Source organism: Achroia grisella, unplaced genomic scaffold (assembly GCF_030625045.1).
Source record: "Achroia grisella isolate CSIRO2021 unplaced genomic scaffold, CSIRO_AGI_Agris_v1 utg402, whole genome shotgun sequence".
NCBI lineage: Eukaryota > Metazoa > Arthropoda > Insecta > Lepidoptera > Pyralidae > Achroia > Achroia grisella.
Genome location: NW_026712841.1, coordinates 7851623 through 7874060, shown reverse-complemented (window position 1 = coordinate 7874060; position 22438 = coordinate 7851623). Strand labels below are relative to the sequence as shown.

The 22438-nt window shown below is 33.0% G+C and overlaps 1 protein-coding gene across 1 annotated transcript in view; it reads left to right on the top strand.

The window, feature by feature from the left end:
* LOC131844283 (diacylglycerol kinase eta) overlaps positions 1 to 22438 on the top strand; it is a 181949-nt gene that overhangs the window by 16996 nt on the left and 142515 nt on the right. The window contains exon 2 of the mRNA XM_059193119.1: positions 2571 to 2681. Coding sequence (XP_059049102.1) covers positions 2571 to 2681 — 111 coding nt within the window. The remainder of the gene's footprint in view (positions 1 to 2570; positions 2682 to 22438) is intronic.

Here is a 22438-nt window from a genome sequence, read left to right as displayed (position 1 = left end):
TCATAAATATATTTATTTCTTTTTCTCGTTACATTTTTAAAATGTATAATACTGAAATAATTACAAACATAACCAGTCCTTGTAAATATTACATTACACGTTATTTTCTTTCCTTTGCCTTATTTACAAGTGTCTTAATTAAAAATAGTTTTTTAATGAGCTGGTAATGGTGGTAAATGTAAAAAGCAACTGGTCGCCGCCCCCCGCCGCTCGGCCCCGGCACTTACAACATAACGAATGTACTGCAACAAGGGCCGCCTCGGGCTCTCTCCACACAAAAGAGCATAAACAGCACTGTAGAAAATGAAAAGTAACGTCTATAATATGCACGGTTCCGTATCTGGTTTTGAGTGACATTAACGAAGGTATTTTTTACTTATTTTTAAAATTTAGCATTAGGTACGCATTTATTGTTTATTTAAAATCATTACATAGTATAAAACAAAGTCGCTGTCCCTGTCTGTGTTACTATATACGCTTAAATCTTTAAAACTATGCAACGGATTTTGATGCGGTTTTTTAATAGACACAGTAATTCAAGAGGAAGGTTTATATATATAATACATGTACACCCATGCGAAGCCGGGGCGAGTAGCTAGTTAATGTATAAATAAATAATAAATACACACAGCGCTAACTAGACAACCTAATTCAATATATAAACATATCATAAGAGTCTGTACTGGAGATAGGGATAAGGTCCTGCGCTGCTCGCATCCAGCGATATTGAACAGGTCGTCATTCCACCTTGCTGCACTACCCTTGCCTACCCACGCTGCGTCTTCTGGTCCGTCGTCCGCCACGGTCCGTGGTGTACCCTGCCCATTGACACTTCAGTGTCGCAATTCTTCGGGTTATGTCGGAAACTCTCGTTCTTCTGCAGATCTCCTCATTTCTGATTCGATTACGCAGAGAAACTCCGAGTATAGCCCTCTCCATTGCCCTCTGAGTGACGCTGAGCTTGTTCATGAGACCCATAGTTAGCGACCACGTCTCTGTGCCGTGTGTGCACTAAACGGCTCAACGGATCCTAATGCAATTTTTCGTGATAAGACAGACAAAAATATCTGAGAAGTCACGGGCAATATCTAGTTTATTGCAGAAGGAACCCTAAATTTTTGTGGATAGGGGATATTTTTCGTACGACGATAACCTTGTTACCTCCGATCCTGTGTTTTTAACCATATTTTTCTTGCAATATTTTCCCTTCGCCTTCTATTTGTCTAGTGCTCGATACCTATCGCACGAAACGATTCAGCGGTTTTTATAAAACCGATAGATAATAGGAAACTACGTTGATAAGAATGTTGTTAGTTTCAGATACTATATATTTTCGATTGTTTTATACAGTTTCTTTTAAATATACGAGTATCCATGTATACTATATATATTATCGATTGTTTTTTGATTTTTTTCAATACAATGAATATTTTTTCTAAAATTAAAGTTGAGTAAGTTACTCCTTGTAACATTAGCTATCTTCGAGTGAAAATCCCATCAAGACGACGAATCTCTGGAATTTATAGAATCTACTGTCTTTCTAGGAATCACACTAGATAATAAAACACAATGGGGTGCACAAATTCAAAGCCTTGCAGCGAAACTAAGTTCAGCAGCTTTTGCCGTGGTTTTGATTTTTTTTAGTCAATATAACTCTCTTATGAATATTTTTTTAAAAATATATTCATAAAAAAACGTTAAAGTATGAAGAGTAATTAAGAGAGAAATTCAAAGAGGCAAATATTCTCACCGTTGCTTCTCAATTTATATATTCAAATATCCTATATGTTCATAAAAATCTTGACTTATTTCCAAAAAAAAGCAATATTCATAATATTAATACAAGATGAAAATTCCATCAAAAAAGTTAATAGGTCTTTTATGGGAATAGGTATAAAAATTTACAATAAGATACCAAAGATATGTTGGAATTACCCTTAAATAAATTCAAAACATCTGTTAAATCATATTTACTGAGCAAAGCCTATTACTCACTAAACGATTACTTGAATGACGAGTGTGCATGGCAATAGTTGTTCATGCACTGAATTTTCATTTAATGTTAGACATAGACACCTATATAAATATACATTGTAAATAAACTGGCTTTAAAAAAAAAAGTAATTCAATTGAGTTTCTTGAAATGTCTATATACCGAACTGGACTGTATAAGCGGCTAAAATGTCCTACATGAATTATATATAATTTGAATTTAATGAAATTAGCTAAACAAAAATTTATAAGTTAACTTTTGAATGTAACCACTGTATATGCTTTTATACAGTTAATGAAAAGCTGTTAATTTGAAATTACAAACAGACGCTTCATATTGATTTATTTATATAGATGATATAAAACAGTGCTGTACAGTAGTAAAGCCTACAGTACAGTAGTCGTAAGGTCTGCTTTACTTTGCTACTGTGTTTATAGAGCTGGTTGCTTTCCCAAAGAAGTTTGTTGATAGACAATTTCTTCTACCCTACTACGAATCAAACTCGTGACCATCGGAAGTAAGACGGTGTACTATACAGCTAGACCATAAATTTACATAAACATGCTTTTATTTGCAGCCCGTGGTCAAGGAGGGTTACTTGATGAAGCAGACGCGCAGTTTCCAACGTTGGCAGCGCCGGTACTTCCGGTTGCGCGGGCGGACCCTCTACTACGCCAAGGAGAAAGATGTGAGTACATTAATACAATAAATATTAATTATTAATAAGCCGTCTAAATGGAGAAGAGTTGCACAGGATAGGAATCAATGGAGGTCACTGGAGGATGCCTATGCAAAAAGGCACACTGAAACGAGAGATATATAAATATCTAGACACGCGGCATATATAAATATATATATTTACACGAACCATTTGGAGCCACTTTTGACCCCCTCATAACTCAAAAACTCTTTCACACAAACCTGTCAAATTTGGTTCATATATTGAGACTTGCGAGATAAATATGTGTTCCAAATTTCATAAACATATATCATTTAGATATTAATGTCCAAAAATCGTCATTTTTATCACTGATCAACTATAGATCAAAATTATAACCCACTTCCAGATGACCTAGGAAGTTCAAATTTGGCATGCAGATAGGTAATTAGGTGAATATAAAGGAAAAAATCTGAAACTGGTAAATTGTTATCATTTTACTACAATTTTTCACTTTAATTGATTATATTTCAACTTATACTGGACGATTACTAAAATTCTATGAATACGTCGATAGCCACCAATTGACATTGATCCCTGGCGAAATATCTCATCTTGTACTGGACGGAAAGTAATATTGTATGAAAACGTCGATCATTACCAATTTACATTGACCCCTTCACATCAGTGTCGGTCGATAACTAGCGAACTTCAAACATTGCATTGATTTTACTATATAATCTGTCTAAAGTATACTTATAACAATAATAAAAGAGTACAGTGGAGTTCCGTATTTATTACGTTATTAACTGGGATTTAGTATAATTGTTTCAATATTTATCGCACACCAATAGTGTAAGATCATTATTTATAAATATTTATTCAATAATAGGCATTATACGGCGCGCGGTGTGACGCCGGAGCGGGGGTGTTGCTTTCTAAACGTATCCGAGCGAGTGGCAGCCGCGCTCAGAAGCGACCCCGTAAACGCAGAAAAATATAGTAGTGTAAAAAAAGAATTTGATATTAATTTTGTTATAAATAAGTACTTACTAAAAATTTATGAACAAAAAGTAATGATATCCCATCAAAAACATAAATGTGAAATGATAGCCGAGTTCAACATTATGATATATGCCTTGATTGTTGACTTCTTCGACAAAAGAGGTGAGATCTAAATGGGTGCCAAGTTCAATGGTCTGTCCTGAAATGTATTTATAACAATATAAAATATCATTTCTTCTTATAACTAGGATAATATACTTTAGCATAAGGTCTAACTTGGCTAGTTTTCATATATATGTCTGACCATAAAGATTTTATTTACCATTGACAGGGGGTACATGGTAAATAAAATCTTTTATTATTTATTTTTATTTTAGCGCGGTTATCATTATGCGTGTGAAGGTAGACTATGTCTGACCATAAAGGATTTTATTTACCATGTACAGGGGGTACATGGTAAATAAAATCTTTTATTATTTATTTTTATTTTAGCGCGGTTATCATTATGCGTGTGAAGGTAGACTATGTCTGACCATAAAGGATTTTATTTACCATGTACAGGGGGTACATGGTAAATAAAATCTTTTATTATTTATTTTTATTTTAGCGCGGTTATCATTATGCGTGTGAAGGTAGACTATGTCTGACCATAAAGGATTTTATTTACCATGTACAGGGGGTACATGGTAAATAAAATATTTTATTATTTATTTTTTATTTTAGCGCGGTTATCATTATGCGTGTGAAGGTAGACTATGTCTGACCATAAAGGATTTTATTTACCATTGATAGGGGGTACATGGTAAATAAAATCTTTTATTATTTATTTTTATTTTAGCGCGGTTATCATTATGCGTGTGAAGGTAGACTATGTCTGACCATAAAGGATTTTATTTATCGTGTACAGGGGGTACATGGTAAATAAAATCTTTTATTATTTATTTTTTATTTTAGCGCGGTTATCATTATGCGTGTGAAGGTAGACTATGTCTGACCATAAAGGATTTTATTTACCATGTACAGGGGGTACATGGTAAATAAAATCTTTTATTATTTATTTTTATTTTAGCGCGGTTATCATTATGCGTGTGAAGGTAGACTATGTCTGACCATAATGGATTTTATTTACCATCTACCCGCTCTTCAGTTTACCCGTGATCATGGTGGTTCAAACACTGAAATATGGACTAAAAAAATAAAACGTTATTTAGATTCCGAAATTTACTAATTATATTTATAGACATATGTTGTCGCAGACTTTGTTTTAGAACTTTTAAAGGTGAAGAATTCCGTCATACATAGTTTTTGCGTAACTTTAACCTGTGTAAAACAGCGTACGCAAGGGAAGCACTTAAAATGAATATTTTTTGTTATACATTTCATTGCTGCTCTGCTCTTATTGGTTGTAGCGTGATGTTATATAGCACGCGGGGATAATATACCTTTCTAACAGTGAAAGAATTTTTAAAATCGGATCAGCAGCACTGGAGTTTACCCCGAATAAACAAACAAAAAATACAAACTTTACCTCATTATAATATTGGGATTTTTCATGAAGGGTTTATTAAGGGTCGACAACGGACACGTGACGCTCTTGCTGTTTCAGGCTTACATAGGCCACGGTAACTGTTTACCATCAGATGGGCCGTATGCTTGTCTTACTACCATAGTAGTTTATGAAAAACGATACACAGGCACATATATGCTAATGCATTGCAAACTTATAATACGCGTTCTTTGCGTCGGTGGTTAAAAAAAGATAAAAAAAGAAATAAGATTGAGGATTTCAATTATGAGCCTTATAGCTAGACTTGATTGCAACTATTTCAAATGTTTGAGCGTCATTAAATAAATCACGGTGCATTGGAAGCATTGTGAAACTCAATATATTTATTTAACATTGTTTCATGTTGGATCAGCTTGTTATCTCATAACAAAGAATTGCATTTCCAACATTACAATTACATTTTTCTACACCGCAGAAAATAGATTTTCAACGGACAACGCTTCAGTTTCCTTTCAATATCAATACAAATATGATTCAAAAGGATTTTTTCGTTTTTAAGTATTCCATACTTCGATTTTTATATGTTTCTGTAGTGTATTCGTAATTGTGTGTATTAAAAATTTAATACTTACCTTGTTGTATATTAATTAATGTTAGTAAAAAAAAGAGTCATTAAAATATATATGAATGAATAAATAAAAATGAAAAGAAATAAAAAGAAAATAATAATGATATTAATAATCCTGGACAATTCGCAGAGCCAGCTAATCTCGAGATAAGCAAAACTTGTATTATGTGTACTTGACTATACTATTATAATATGATCATAAATATGATGGTAACCTAAAACATAAGAGTAAATTTCGTATTGTTTAAGTTACTATTATGTTTTAGACCTTGTACATATGTTATCCTACACAATTCCTATTGTTTCGAATGAATAAATAAATAAAAATAATTATAATAATGTATATATTTTTATGTAATCTTACTAAAATTATAAACGCCAAAGTTTGTGAGTATGGATGGATAGATGTTTGTTACTCTTTCACGCAAAAACTACTGAATGGATTTTGATGAAATTTATAGCTTATACATCAGAATAATATATAGGCTTAATTTCATTGAGCAAAGACAAGCACATAGCTAGTTTACAACAAAATGTCATTTTACAAAAAAAATCGGAAAAAGCACGTTTTAAACACTTTCAACTAGGCATAACCCCTTAAACAAATAATACGGTAGTTTTCTTATAATATACTAGCTAGTCTGTACATGTATTATACATATAAACCTTCCTCTTGAATCACTCTATCAAATAAAAAAACCGCTTCAAAATCCGTTACGTAGTTTTAAAGATTTAAGCATACATAGGGACGGACAGACAGCGACAGCGACTTTGTTTTATACTATGTAAGGACTACACACTTAGAATGTGATTCAAGAGTTCCAATAACACATTGAGGTATTTCCAACAAGTCATCCAAATTGAACCCGTGTCATTTTATGAATCACTGCCGTCTCCTGATTCACTCATCGTACAAGTGTTATATTTACCCTACTTCTGAGATTGTGCTGTGTTTTTATGTGCTGATAAAAGCAATTATAAATGGATCCCTCTCAGTTGGTAATTATTTAATTTTGCTTATTTTTATTTTTAAGAATTGTTACGATTAGCTTGATATTGACATGTATAAAACAAAATCTTAAAATAAATTTACATAAAATTAAAAAAAATCACATGCACGTCCCTTGATTTCACGCAAAAAATGACTTATCTTAATTTCCCGCGGACAGTCTAATATCCAGAGTGACATAAGTAGGACGAGCAAGTGTTACGCGTATCAACCGCGTATATATTTTCGTTATTTCATTAATCCGGTCAGAATTTATTTTTAACTTGACTGTATACGAAATTTCTTACGCGCGAATCTTCTGTTTTCATGAACCTCTTGTAAATGGTTTCGTTTTACATCTTTACATAGTAAACTAAGTAAGTCGCTGTCTGTTCGCTTAGATCCTCTGATCTATCTTTTTTGTGTCGTAGACCCCTTGCCATATTTTTTGTTTTAGGTAGACCCCTCCATTCTTACCTGGCATAGATTTTTTGTAAATTTCTAACTGTAGTAAAGTTTAGTGTTAAAAACATAAAGTAAAAACAACAAGATGACCGCTGTCGTAGACCCCTTGCAGTTGTCATAGACCCCTGGGGGTCGATATAGACCACTTTGGGAATCATTGGCTTAGATCTTTTAAACTAAGGAATGGATTTAAATGCTGTATTTAACAATAGAAATAAGAATATTTTTTTATTCCACCACGAATAAGTCTGCATTCCGAACGAGCGATGACAAGAGGAATGAGTAAAAAACTTGGGTGTTGCTCTTTTAAATAAATGATTTTATGTAAATATACATTAATGCGGATTAGGCATGCGACAATGAACATAGAAACCGCTACGCACTCGATCTTTGTTAGTAATAATGCATTATCCAATCTAAAGAGATCGTTAGTCGTAAGTAAACTTCAATTAAAACGTATATTGTTGCTATCACAGAGACAATAAAAATATGAACGTTTATTTTTTTTCACCTCACCAAAACCAATAGCTGCGATAACGTATTTTGCATAGAAATTGCTTCGTAAATCGTGTCAGTATGAAATATGGTATATTTTTGGTATTAAACGATCCGAGAATGTAATTTCGGGAAGATAATTCAGCTTTTATACTTGCGTATGCAATAGAAGTAATATTGAAATTGTTTTCTTATCATATATTTTTGTTTGGTTTCATTTCTTACTAACGTTCTATAAGTTTAGAAACGTTGAACGTACTGATACTGATTACATAACACGGTTGCAATCGTTTAAATCGCTGTTTAGCACACCGCTTTACTTCTAATGGTCGCGGGTTTGATGTCTATCAAGGTATATTAACGCAAACCTATAATTATACTAATGAAAACAAAGGTTTGTACTTTCCGAGGAATTAAACCAGCGACTATTATTGTAATGATTTTTTATTCAAATTAGTTTTGCAATTGTAATTAAGTATATAAATATAAAATAATTGGAATACAAGTTTAAAATAAAAAAATACTAAACCATGTATTTTTACAATACGGAACATTATTAATAACTCATGCATATACATTTTTTGTTAATTTTGCTTCTATTGTCTGTCAGTTCATTCGGCAGTTTGAGTATATAAGCCTATTATGAGAGTAAGAAAAAATTTACCATAGGAATATTTCTATTTAACTGAACTGGCGTGAATATATATCTATAGACATATTTAAGGAGTATCACTAAGGAATTTCTATTGACGGAAATCATTGTTTTCTACTCGTATATTTATTTCAAGATTAAAAAAACATTGTTCATTTCATCATCATTACATAGTATAAAAAAATCGCTGTAGTCTGTCCGTTCCTATGTATGCTTAAATCTTTAAAACTACGCAACGGATTTTGAAGAATATTTTTAATAGATAGAGTGATTCTAGATGAAGGTTTATATGTATAATACATGTACACCCGGGCGAAACCGGGGCGAGTAGCTAGTTAAAAATAAATGGAATTGAGTTTTTGTTCAAAATGGGTAGAATTTTAAAAACTAGTGAATGTCAATTATATTAAAACATTATTAAATTCTCGGTTTTATATTATTTTTTTAATAAATATTTATTTATAGACGTTTAATAGCATTTCATTGTAAAGTTTATTTACATTTTTCCTCTAGTACGCCCGGTTTCCGTTTTCCTTTTACGTTTGCAGGCTTTTTCCCATTAAAACTTTATACCGTCTGAGCAGAGACAATATTTGGAAAAGTGTTTCTTTGTGTGCTTATTTTTTAGATGAGTTTTAGAGTAGTTTTGGAAATATTGTGTATGGCATAAACTATCGTAGATATTATTCAATGCAGTAACCAAATAAATTATTAAATTGTATGAAACGAAATTAGTGTATCTAGCAGTATTTGTAGGTATATTATTTTACAGTTTAGATCTTAACTTTCGCACACCAGATTTAAAAAAAAAATTAAAAAGTTGTTATGTATCATTATTTCTGCAGCCATTTTCACCAATCAATTCAATTTTGCCAGCATAGAATAATTTGGTTCCCATTATAATTATTGGAAAATTTATTAATTTAGATGTATTGATGGGTTATATATATAGGATTTACTTCATTCATATTAATAGATACTCACATATACATATTTTACAACACAAAATAAATTACAAAAAAGCAAAGTACATGAAAAAAAAAAAAGCAAATACAATATTTTTAGTATTCCCTGACGTTACAGACAAAAACTTAAACTTGTGGTTCTTTGCGCGCGAACAGATATTAAGAAATTATAAAATAGTACCTCCAAAATTTATTCTCTCCACTATCTATGCTTGACTAGTAGAAAATGCCCCATGGTGTCCGACAAAACTATCTTTTGTATTATGTGCATTGGCGTTAAATAAATGAAATGTATTTTAAAGTAGAATACTGTAAAATCGTCGTATCTGTTTATACTCCTTAGACTCTTAATGAGACCTATACACATGTATGTGAGAAAATCGAAGAAGAACGAATACCTAATTTTTGGTCCACCAAAAATGAAGTATTTGATTCAACCCGAACCTTTGTAACTTCCGCTTAATGTATACTTAGTCGTTTTTATTAGTATTGGGGTTATTCTTTTCTCTATCAAAACAAAGTATTAGACGTATGTATGTATTAAATAAATATCCACGTGCCCCTTTTTCAGAGTTCGCTACCTAGTACCCGTCAGGGGCAAGAATTGAAGAATATTCTTAGGAGCGATGGTTTTTATCTTAGGATAGTGTAAACTTTCCAAAGGAGATATATCGTTTATGCATGAGTTAGTTACAACGATATAGGATGTGTAGTGGCGTTTCCTCGTCAGCTTGGCAGAAATCGATCGAATAATCGGCTAACTGATCTGACGTCATCCTCATCTCATAATCGTCATGCCCCGCCAGCGTATAGTGTTAGCACAGATGGGTGCTTCATACCATTATCATTAAAAAAAACAAAGACCACGTCGCACGTTGTACCGTTTAATTGCCGACTGTTGCAGAATTAATAAATGTAAACATTTCAGAAATACCAATATTACCTTATATTTTTTTTTTTAATGTCTACACGGACAAGGGTAAAAAGTTTTAAATGGGCTTTGCGCACGTGTTGTTTGCCTTTTTCATTATCGTGCCAACGACTGTGATAAATGCGTATAAATTGTGTAATAATAAGCATTTCACAGAGTATTTTTTGTAACACAAAAGAATCTGTTTCCAATTAGGATTTATTGTATTGACTAGCTATGTCCTCCGGCATTACCCGCCTAAATATTGTATATATTACGCGCTTTTATAAGTATTTTTTATAGTTTATCCATTATAAACAGATATACAGAATTAACAAATTTTTCCTCGTTGATGGAACTTTAGTCGTGAAACTTTTCCCACAACTGGTTTAATACTATTTGTCATAAGATTATTTGGGTCCTCGTATTGGTGGTCGTATTGGTTGCCAGCCTGATAAAAAAGAATAAAAATTAATGAAAGTTAATTAAATTCCCGTACATAATTATAAAGATATTACTCAGAAACTTATGATTCAACTTCTCTTTGGTTTGTTACTCACAATCAAATCATAAGAAACCATTTTAATACTATCTGTAGGCACAAGAATTGTAACTAGTTTCCCATAACATTTAGTGTTTGTTTAAGTTCAATCGGTTCAAAAAATTGCATTATCCTATTGTTATTTTAATTTTATTTATCTGTATTTATTTAAAATAACATTCATTTAAAAGAGCAACACGCATGTTTCTAGTTTATTTTTTTGTAGCAGTATGAGTAGAAGAATAAATATTTTATTCTATTTCTGTTTCTATTGCCAATCTTCTCCTGTTCTCCCGGACGGGTGGTTGAACCTATGGACTCTCTCCATGTTCAGAAGAAAAGGAGATCTTTCCTCAGGTTCAGTGACATTACTTGAACGACGAGCGTGCATGGCAATAGTTTTCATGTTCGGGATTTTCATTTAATGTTAGACATAGACACCTATATAAATGCATTGTAAATAAACTGGATTAAAAAAAAAAAAGTAGTTCAATTGAGTTTCTTGCCAGTTCTTCTCAATTGGATCTATATACCGAACTGGACGGTAGGGAAAAAAAATTATAATGTAAAACTTGACGTTCATAAGCGGCTAAAATGTCCTACATGAATAAATGATTTTTGAATTTGAATTTGAATTTGATTTCAATTTTAGCATAGTACTTAAAAACACGAATTTGTAAAAATGTCAATGTAAACAGCTGAGTGAACTGTGTGAGGGACAAGAAGGGGATCAGTTACTGAAATTGCTGTGACGTAATTTGTGGATACCCCCTTTACTACGCGTATAACAGCTTCCGCAAGTTCGCGGCAATCGTTTGTTAGTAGAAACTATATTGATTGTATATACGGTAAAATCTAATGAAGCCGTAGTTCAATTAATATCCAACCTTCAACTTTGTAGCGTCAGTTCTCACGATTAATTATATTTTAATCAAATTAATATAATACCTATGCATATAATGAATATGTAACTGATCGCCGTTGTTACAAATTAAATCAAATTTCGATGTATTTAATAAGGTAAAATCAAAAATCATTTGTTCAAGTACGACATTTTAGCCACTTATTAACGTCAAGTTTTTTGAATTATTATTTTTTTCTCGCTCTCAAAAAACTGTAATCCATTTCTGTTTTTTAAAAGCCACTTATTCTACATTGTTTACTAGATGTCTATGTATAACATTAAATGAAAATAACCGCTATTGCCGATTACTTAAAGTAATCGTTTAGTGAGTAAATCAAAGCTAAATCAAAAATAATTTGTCATGTAAAACATTATAGCCGTTTTTGCATTATAGCAAGTTTTTGTATTATATTTTTAGTATAGTCCATTTTAATATGCAGATTAAATTAAGAGGAACTCGCAAGAAAGTCATATGATTTGTTTTAAAGCCCGATTTTATACATTTATTACTTTAGGTGTCATATACACCTAAAGTAATAAATTAGGTGATAGGTTAGATGTATAAAATCTAACGTTAAATGAAAACCCCGTGCATGAACAACTATAGCCATGCACGTTTGTCATTTAAGTAATCATTTAGTGAGTTTAGGCTTTGCTCAATAAATAAGATTTAAGAGACGTTTTAAATTTATATGAAGCAAGAAATTTGATCCTTATTTTATTTTAATATCGTGTGTAGGCGATGTTATTCTAATTGGTTTACAAACAAAAGAAATATACACTAATAGTTACCCGCGATTTCAATCGCATGGATTTTTACTCCGTGCTAACTAGTTACTCCTTATAACATTAGCTATCTGCGAGTGAAAGTCCTATCAAAATCGGTCCAGCCGTTTCAGAGATTAGCAAGAACAAATAGGCAGACAGACTGACAATTTGTTTTTAAATTATTATATAGAGCGGTTGAAGGCCAACTCCTGCCTGATGGATACAATTTTATTCTGAGAGCTAGGGGTTCGAACCTCGGCTCATAATTTCGATTCCCGTTTCAATTGGTCGGGGTATCGATCGGAAGTCGCGGGCACGACTAGTCCAAATATAAATGGATATTATTTGTCATACGACTTTATGTACACTATAGGTATAATCATTATCTTTATATAGTATAAAACAAAGTCGCTGTCGCTGTCTGTCCCCATATATGCTTAAATCTTTAAAACTACGCTACGGATTTTGAAGCGGTTTTTTAAATAGATAGAGAGATTCAAGAGGAAGGTTTATATATAATAAATGTACACCCGTGCGAAGCCGGGCCGAGTAGCTAGTGCAGTATAAATAATACAAAATTAATTATTTTAAGTATATTTTATATATGAACGGTCATTGTTACACTGCAACGGAATCCACAACAATTGTATAGAAAATTGACAGTTAACAGTCAAAAGTTATGTCATAGACAGATATGAATAATTACGTACGATATTTCGCTTGCGATGTAAGCACGTACAATATTTGATGAAATATTAATTAAACAACTATTTGTACCGCTGAATATTCTCTTCAGATTGAATATTCTCGCTGAATAATCTCTTCGGATTGAATATTCTCGCTGAATAATCTCTTCGGATTGAATATTTTCGCTAAATAATGCGCTTTCAAATGATTATGACTTTCTTACGCGACTGTTCCCGGAAGGGGTAGTCAGAGGCAATATTTTTTAATGAATTAATTATGGAATGGTTCACAGCAATGCATTATTGAAAAGCGAGTGGATTGCAGTTTTACTAAACTGAAGCTAAGTTATCTGATGTACCTGATGAGTGAGAAGTATCGAGTGTTATATGAAGAAATATGCGGAGATAATTAAAATATAGGACTAGTGCAACACCAATATATAACACAAATGGAAATAGGTAAAAAATATTCAATAACCTAAACCAAAAAAACCAACGTTTCATCGTTCTACCTTCAAAAATGACGATACTTCCATACGAGCTTTCTTCTCCTGTTTTATTCCCTTTTTCCCATTAAAAACTAACCTATCCTTTCTCAGGGTCTAGACTATCTGTGTACCTCTTGATGAATTTAATTATAAAAATAGATATCGTCACGAGGACGAACATGGGGCATTATTATGTCAAAATCAGACGAAGTCACGGGTAGGTAACAGCTAGCAAGGAAATAAGGGTCGGCAACGCGCACGTGACCTGGTGTTTCAAGCGTCCATAGGCTACGGTAACCGTTTACCATCAGATGGACCGTACGTTTGTTTACCACCTAAGTAGTATAAAAAAATAACAGATTAAAAATTAAAAAGAGAAACAGTTGAGCTTCTTGCCAGCTCAACTGTAATCTGAACTATTGGGCCAAAGAAATTATAGTAAGAAATTTATAGTTCAAATACAAAAATAATTTATTCATGTAGGATATTTTAGCCGCTTATGAATGTTATTTTTTTTATATTATGTTTTTTTCTCTACTTTCCAGTATATAGATCCAATTAAGAAAAACTGGCAGGAAACTCAATTGAATTACTTTTGTTTTGCTTTAAAGACAAGTTATTTACATTGTATATATAGGTGTCTATGTTTAACATTAAATGAAAATCCCGTACATGAACAACTATTGCCATGCACGCTCCTCATTCAAGTAATCGTTTCGTGAGTAATAGGCTTTGCTCAGTAAAGATGATTTAACAGATGTTTTGAATTTATTTATGGGTAATTCCAGTATATCCTTTGGTATCTTATTGACTTCTTCTAAACGATACTTGGGGACAGCAAGTAGACAAACTAGTATTATTATTATGATTATGATTACAGACAGATATACAAAACCCTAATTAAGCTAGCTAAAGCTTGTGTTATAGGTACTAGATAACTGATACAAATACATACATATTTTTTTTTTAATATATACATATTATACATAGAAAACATCCAAACCGATACAATCATCCATAGTCATGAATACAAATATTTGTGCCATGCGAGTAATCGAACTGCGACCATCGAAAGTAAGGCGGTGTGCCCACCGAGGCCGTCAATATATAATGGGAAATACGTAGTCCCTCTACGCCGTAGCACTTCTACGCATTTCTTCGAGTATGTAATATTACTTTATCTGTGTTTCAAGTAATTGACAGCTTTGATAAATGTTAACAGAATTAGTATAGGGTTATTGTGAAAGTAAAGTGTGATCGATCCCAAAAATAATCAAAATCTAAGTTAGAAGTTGCTAATATGCTACGACGTAGAGAGGTACTACGTTTAATTATATTATTCAAGGCAGTCAAAAACGTTAACAGTCAACAGATTGGGGTTGAATTCATCTTATTTATCTTTATAATGAATTTAGTACGGGATTCGATTACTGTCTTTGTTCAAAAGAGCAATAGATAAGTTTATTCGCGTGTAAGATGCATTTCTAAAATAGTATATATACAAATTTAAGAGCAACCCCGCCGAGGCCGAAGAAACAGTCGTGAGTGAACAAACTATGTGTATCAATTTCTATTTCTAACTGGCTTTATGGTGATGGAAAAGCCAATAACATAATTCGAGACACGGTAGTAGGCTCGCCTGCTGCTTGTAATTTAAATATACTGAACGGGGGGAAGGTGATTGTGGATGGAATTGTTTGGTCGACATCCTCGCGGTCATCCGTGGAAGCCTCCGTGATTAATTCCTGGTTATTTATTATTGGTACTGGGCAAACTGAGGTCACTTCATGCTCGCCTTATCATCCTCCACTGGTGCCCCACCAGCCTATAGCGCAGGAGGGTACATAATTCCATTGTCATGCATTAAAAAAATATATTTCCAAAGAAATGGCGGCATGTTAAGTGTTCCTTGTGTATCTGGCCACAATCGTAAAGTATGTTGTATGTTACAAAACTAATACTCAAGAAGAAAAAAATTGAACAGATGAATCATCAGGAATCGCTGTAACTTCTGCAAAGTTGGTACCACACTTCGTGAATTATTGCCATCTCTTTCACACCATCCGGATGTAAGACAGACACAATGTTAATGTTCGCCTAAAAATTGCCGAAGTGTGGCATCGGGAGTACACCTGCTTGAGCCCAGACTGCTGGGCGCCATTCCCGGCACTATTTGCCAGTCGCGCTTTCGGCGCCAACTGGATAAGACGAGTCCACGCCGCTCGCTTTCGCGCGCCCTACGAACATATAATACAAAAATCATTAATGAAATTATCTATGAAAACTTATAATTTGCAATAATCTCTGCCTTATACCTAATGTGCGCTTATTCTAAGCCTAGTGTACACGTACTGTGTTCAGTGTTTCCTCCTTGTAGTACGCTGACCTGGTTTTTATTTTGAAACTATTGCACAATTCTGTAATCCATGCTTCCGAAACGGATAATGTAAGTACTAAATTATAAGTTATAAATATATGGAATAAAGCCTATTATACTGTGAAGTATTACTTAATCGACGAACGTGCATAGATGAAGTTGCTGAGGCACGGAATTTTCATTTCAATATGTTAGGCATATAGACAGTAAATATTATGTTATGACTGATAAAATAAATCTTTACACAGTATAAAATGAAGTGGATTTCGCTGTGTCTTCGCTTAAATTTTTTAAACTACATAAATAGAGTGATTCAAGAGGAAGGTATATGTATAAGATATGTACTCCAGTACAATTCCGAAGTGATAGAAACATAGAATTTCCTTTAATTTGCGTTATACAGTAAAAAATGAGTAGTTTTTTAGATTAATATTTAATCAATACTACTGTCTAAATACAATTATACGGTATCTATATAATTATTATATTAATATTATATCAGTTCGGTTTCTTGGTAGTTCTTTTCAACTAAAGCAGATAGATGAAATTGTAATAAAATTGTAATGAGCGTAAGTAGCAAAAATGTAGAAATATATATGAAATGCTTAACTTCGACTACAATGTAATTACAGAGATCTTAAATTAATGTAAAACTCAAGATGGTAGAGACAGCTTGTATGTAAATACAGATTTTTTTCATAATACGGAATCTCAGGTACAGTTCAATTACATTTATGCCTGTGAATTTTTTATTAAGTTACTGTATTATAAATATTTTGTATATTACTATCTAATTTTTAAGCATTAATCTATATTATTGTAAACCAGTATAATCATTATTGATGAAAAGAATTAGAGCAGTTTATTTGCAGTTCTTCCTGACTCTAACTACATTCTGAACTGACGATAAATTATAATAATACACATATCAATGGACGATTGACACAGCGCCATCTAGTCTCAAGATAAGCAGAGATTCTGTTACGGGTAGTCGACAATTGATATATATGCTTAGTTTTTTTTTTCTTAGATTGGCATTTTTTTTAATACATACATAACATATGTTCCTACATAGAAAGCATCCGGACAGATATAAACAATCCTACTCATGAATACAAATGTTTGTATCGTGCGAGCAATCGAACCCGTCACCATCGGAAGTAAAGCGGTATGCTAAACTGAACCCACTGAGGCCGTCGAAATTTGTTTTATCATAAGTATAAAATTGTATTGTTTCTGATGTAATTGATCCTTAAATTCTGTAAATATTACAAAGAAGAGGTGTCGTTTTCGTCTGCGAATTTCTAGAAGATTTATAATATGTATGTATATATTATATACTACCACGGGTTGTTGTGGATAAGTAAACTTGAAAGATAGGATGTATGCATCTCAGCTATCTTTCAAGTTGGATCAAACAATGTAGTCAAAAACAACGTATTCCCGAGCGAAGACGAGGCCTGACGCTAGTTAAAAAAAAATATATATATATATATATATATATATATATAAATGGCCTATGCGTCTGTTATACACGATTTATAGCATGATGGTCCTTATATGACATTATTATTTTATAGATGAACAAAGTGAGCAGCTTAGCCTATAAATTATTGACCCTACATTAGGTACTCTACGATCTAATTGTGCTACTAAATTTTGATTTGGTGTTTTTAGATAAAATTTTATTGCGAAACAGGTTCAGGGGATTAATAAAAACAGTATTACTTGTGTTTTAATGATGGAGGCGTATTTGGAGTTTGATACCAATAAATAATATTTATGATATCATAGCAATCTTAGGTTAGGTCTTTAGCTTAGGTCTTTTAAACTACGCAACGGATTTTTATACAGTTTTCAGCAATAGATAGAGTGATTCAAGATGAAGGTTTATGTGTATAACTAACTACTCACCCCGGCTTCGACCGGGTGTACATGTATTATACATATAAACCTTCCTCTTGAATCACTCAATCTATTTAAAAAACCGCTTCAAAATCCGTTGCGTAGTTTTAAAAATTTAAGCATACGTAGAGACGTACACACAGCGACAGCGACTTTGTTTTATAGTACACGTACATATATATAAACATTCCTCTGCTATCCTCTTCCACCATGTAGTCTACTTAGATGGACGAAGAGGATAGAAGAGGAAGGTAATAAAATAAATTTACAACAACATACTCCACCATACAATAACGACGCTCACAGCAATCAAATAAATAAATTATCAGTATAGAAGTCATTATTCTTATCAATTTTATATAAGCACTTTCAATACTAATATATTATTTATAATCAGACAACATTGTCCATTTTGTAAATAACAATTACTGTTAGTAAAATAATGTGGAACAAACTTTGGAACATTTTTTTTATTCTACCTTTTATTCGGAACGCAGACTTGTCCAAAAAGAACGAGCACTTTATGTGTTATGTGCCATCTTCTATAGTTTATAATCAGCGTGTCTGAATTGATTTTGCTTAAGCGATAAGATAGGTTTATATACTAGCTGTACCCGCGACTTTGTCCACGTAAAATAGTGTCCTTGACGAAATAATAAAAAAATATTTAATAATCTGACCCACTAAAAGCCAAATAAAAAAGTTTCGTCGTTTTAGCTTCGAAAATGTCAATTTTACATACATTCCATGCAAATCAATCAACAGCCTAAAAAATAAGTTTCAAGCTTCCAGCTTTAAAAATGACGATTCTTCCATACTATTTTGCATCTGCCCTTTCAACCCCTTACAACCCTTTCTTGGCATTAAAAACTAGCCTATATCCTTTCTCGAGGTCTAGACTATTTGTGTACTAAATTTCATTTAAATCGATTCAATTATTTACTGAGTGTCAACAGAGTTACTTTCGCATGTATAATATTTGTAAGGATAAGGATGTAATAATTAGGTTTAAAGTATAAAATGGCTGTCCTATAGTTATAAGTACGTTAAACTGTCATAAAACCTTCATGGTGTGATATTTTCGAGTGAAACTTTTTTACTGATACATATTACTTTGTATTTTTAATAAATGTGCACCATTTAAGTTTCGTCTTTCAGTTGTTTTTTATTAAGTCATCCTTGCCATTATATGAGTGATCGATGACGATCGATGATGAAAGCTCTTCCTGCCTTTGGGAAGACGGTGGTTATGAAATGGGTGACGGAAAACAGCCTCTTGTAGCCTTTCCTTTGTCTCGCACGACACCTGTAAGATATTACGTGATATTCACTGAAACCCTACAACCAACAAACAATACAACGAACAAACTTTCACCAAACGTAACTAAGAACCGAGAGCAAGATTAATTTAGTCTACTAATAAATAAAACCGCACTGTATCCGTCCGTTTGTTTGAAAGTTGCTATTTCATAGATACACCAATGAAACTATTATAAATTTGAAAACTTTGTCTATGGATATACACAGATAAAGGTATCACCTTTATAATAGGCGTCGTAGTCTAGTTGTTTATTATGCAGTTATAGACCGATATGTTGTGGGTTCAAATGTGACCAACAAAAATATGTTTCTGATTGAATCTCTGGTGATGGGAACACCAAAAATCAATCGAATATGTGACCGGCAAAAATGTGTAAATATTTATCCTACTAAATTTCTGGTGATAGGAACACCGTACAAACAAAAATTTAATCCAGGAGATAGCCTCATCCCCCCGCTTTTGATTTCAATATTGATATTTATTTGCACAAATTACAGTACAAAAAAATAAAATACATAATATACAATAACTGATACAAAAGGCAATCTTATCGTTAAGCGCTAATTACCTTTAGGTGAATAGAGGAAGTAAAAATAAGAATTACTTACATTATTAACGATATGTAGGCATGTGAAGTGCTTTTGACTTGATGTGTTCAAGTGGTTCAAGTTTATAATAATAATAATGTACTTTCAAGATTGTTATCTCATATAGAGTGGCTTTTATCACTCCTGAGTGATTCAGAAATGATATTAATATAATATTTAGTATCAATCAGATTCGAATTTGTTACCCTTTAGTTCTAACGGATAGTAAACCTTAAAGTTTATAACTCTCCTGTTTCCCATCGCGGGATAAAAAAAAGTAACGTTTTCGTGATCATAATAAATTCTGGAGGAAATTGCTGGCTTACTATTCTCAAATATTTACAATTTGTCGAGTTTTACGCAGGTAATATTAGGAACATAAAAGATACGATGAAACCTTTGCGGTGTATTTCGATATTAAACCGAGGGACAACTTGGTAGTAAATAAATAAACATACATAATTGTTAAATCTTAATAATCCAGAAGAAATCATACAGCACCATCTAGTACCAAACTAAGCAGAGTCTGTACTAATGATAAATCCATGGGCTGGATACGATATGGAAACCTTCAAGAAAAAAGCTTATTCCTTCTTAAAAGGCCGGCAATGCACTTGCAATTCCCTTGGTATTGCGGGTGCTCATGGACGGCGGTCATCTCTTAACATCAAGTGAGACGCAAGCATGTTTGTTCCTTGTGCTATAAAAAAATAAGGTACTAATAAAAGATAGATTATAAAGTTTGTGACGTTGTTGGGGGTAATCGCTGGATCTACTAAACCGATATTTAGAATAGAAAAGAAAATCATTTATTCAAATAAACTTCATTTAAGCACTTTTGAATAGTCAACATTTTTTTTAAATCAACCGCTTGTTCGGAAAGTTGTCTCATCACAAGAAGAATAAGCAAGAAACTTGTGTGTTGCTCTTTTAAACAATCCTTGTAAGTTCACATTTTACAAGTCGAAACGTGTGAATATAAACTACCAACCAGCACTAATTTATTTAGGCTCAAATATAAAAAACACAATAAGGTTTAATCAGTCGTAGTGAAAATGCTTTCAGTGTCGGATAGTCCATTTATAGAGAAATAGCAGTGTAATGTTAGCTATAGGCTATATAACATCACACTACGAACTATAGGAGTGGGCATGCATTGAAAAATGTAGGAAAAAACCGAACAAGGAGAAATGGGACCCAAATGAAGTTACGTGAGTCCGCTGTTATATAATATACATACTGTAGGAAACAAATAAACCGTGCGATAATCGAACTATTAGCCATAGAATTTGAAGTAATGCGGTATGCTAATCCTCTATGTATCCTCTATATATACACCCTAAAACCAATGTACCCTAAAACAATGTGGTCACACACAATGCGGTTTCAGAGGAAATTCCTCCCGTGCACACTCAAATTGAATGAACTATCTGCCGAAGTGCCGAGGTTTACCTCAAATCTCTCGGGTCTGCAGTATGAAGTTTTTCAAAGAGGGTATATTAGGGTTACTAAAGGGTCGGTAATGCACATGTGAGACCCCTGCTATTTCATAAGTCGATAGACTATGGTCATCTCTTAAATGAATCGTGGGCTTGTTTGTGATGATTATAGTGTATAAAAACACGCGAAGTCGGGGAGATCTATTACTGCTTTACAACATTAATAGGATTATAGGACATAGCAACGCTAAAGAAAAACGTACAGTGCCGATCTCCCGTAATGTGATAAGAGGATATGACATTAAACGGTACATTTACCTTTAACAAAGGATACATTAAAGGAATACGAGGCAGCAGTAACATATTTAGAAGAAGGAAAAACCCGGTAAAGTGCTAGGTCATAGTCGCGTGCTAAGAATTCCCAAAGAAAATTTTTAATCTGTTCCTTTGCGTAACATTTTTTTTTATTAAGTAGTGGCCAGTTCACTTGAGAGTAATTGTCCCGGTTGAAAACTTCTATAATAATGGTAGGTAGGAAGGTAGTTGTATGAAGCCTAGTGAATGTAAGCTGCGTTTAGTTTGGGACTAGATGGGCCAATTGTCCTGATATATTATTTTTATTATTTCAAAAACTCTTTTTATTGGGTGTAAAAGATGGTATTCACCCATACGGGCCTTAATCAAATGTGGAAGAGGTTGCGGGATATTAGGTTCTTGTCACTGAGGAAATTAGAAATTCTTTAGTGATGCGGCAGGTGCAGTACAGGTACAGGTTGAATACAAAATAATATTATTTTGTATGCTTGAGGCGAGACTTTGCATGGTTTTGAGTGTTCTACCGAATACAAAACGCACAGTATTTTGAAGAATTGTTCGACATGATGCCATCGGCTACCTTTTACCATCGACAGGGAATTCATCCCCATACGCTAGAACCTATTGGTCTAAGGCAATGGCGGTTTCACAGAGCCTTCCTCCCGCGTCACTTAGATTATGGAGTGAAGTATTAGCCAAGGTTTTCTCAAGAGACTACAGCATAAGGTTTTTAAAGAAGGGTATAGTAAGGTTTCTTAAGGGTCGGCAACGGGGACGTGACACCCCTGGTGTTCCAGGCGTCAATTACGGTAAGTCCATCATCACCATCAGTTGGACCGTA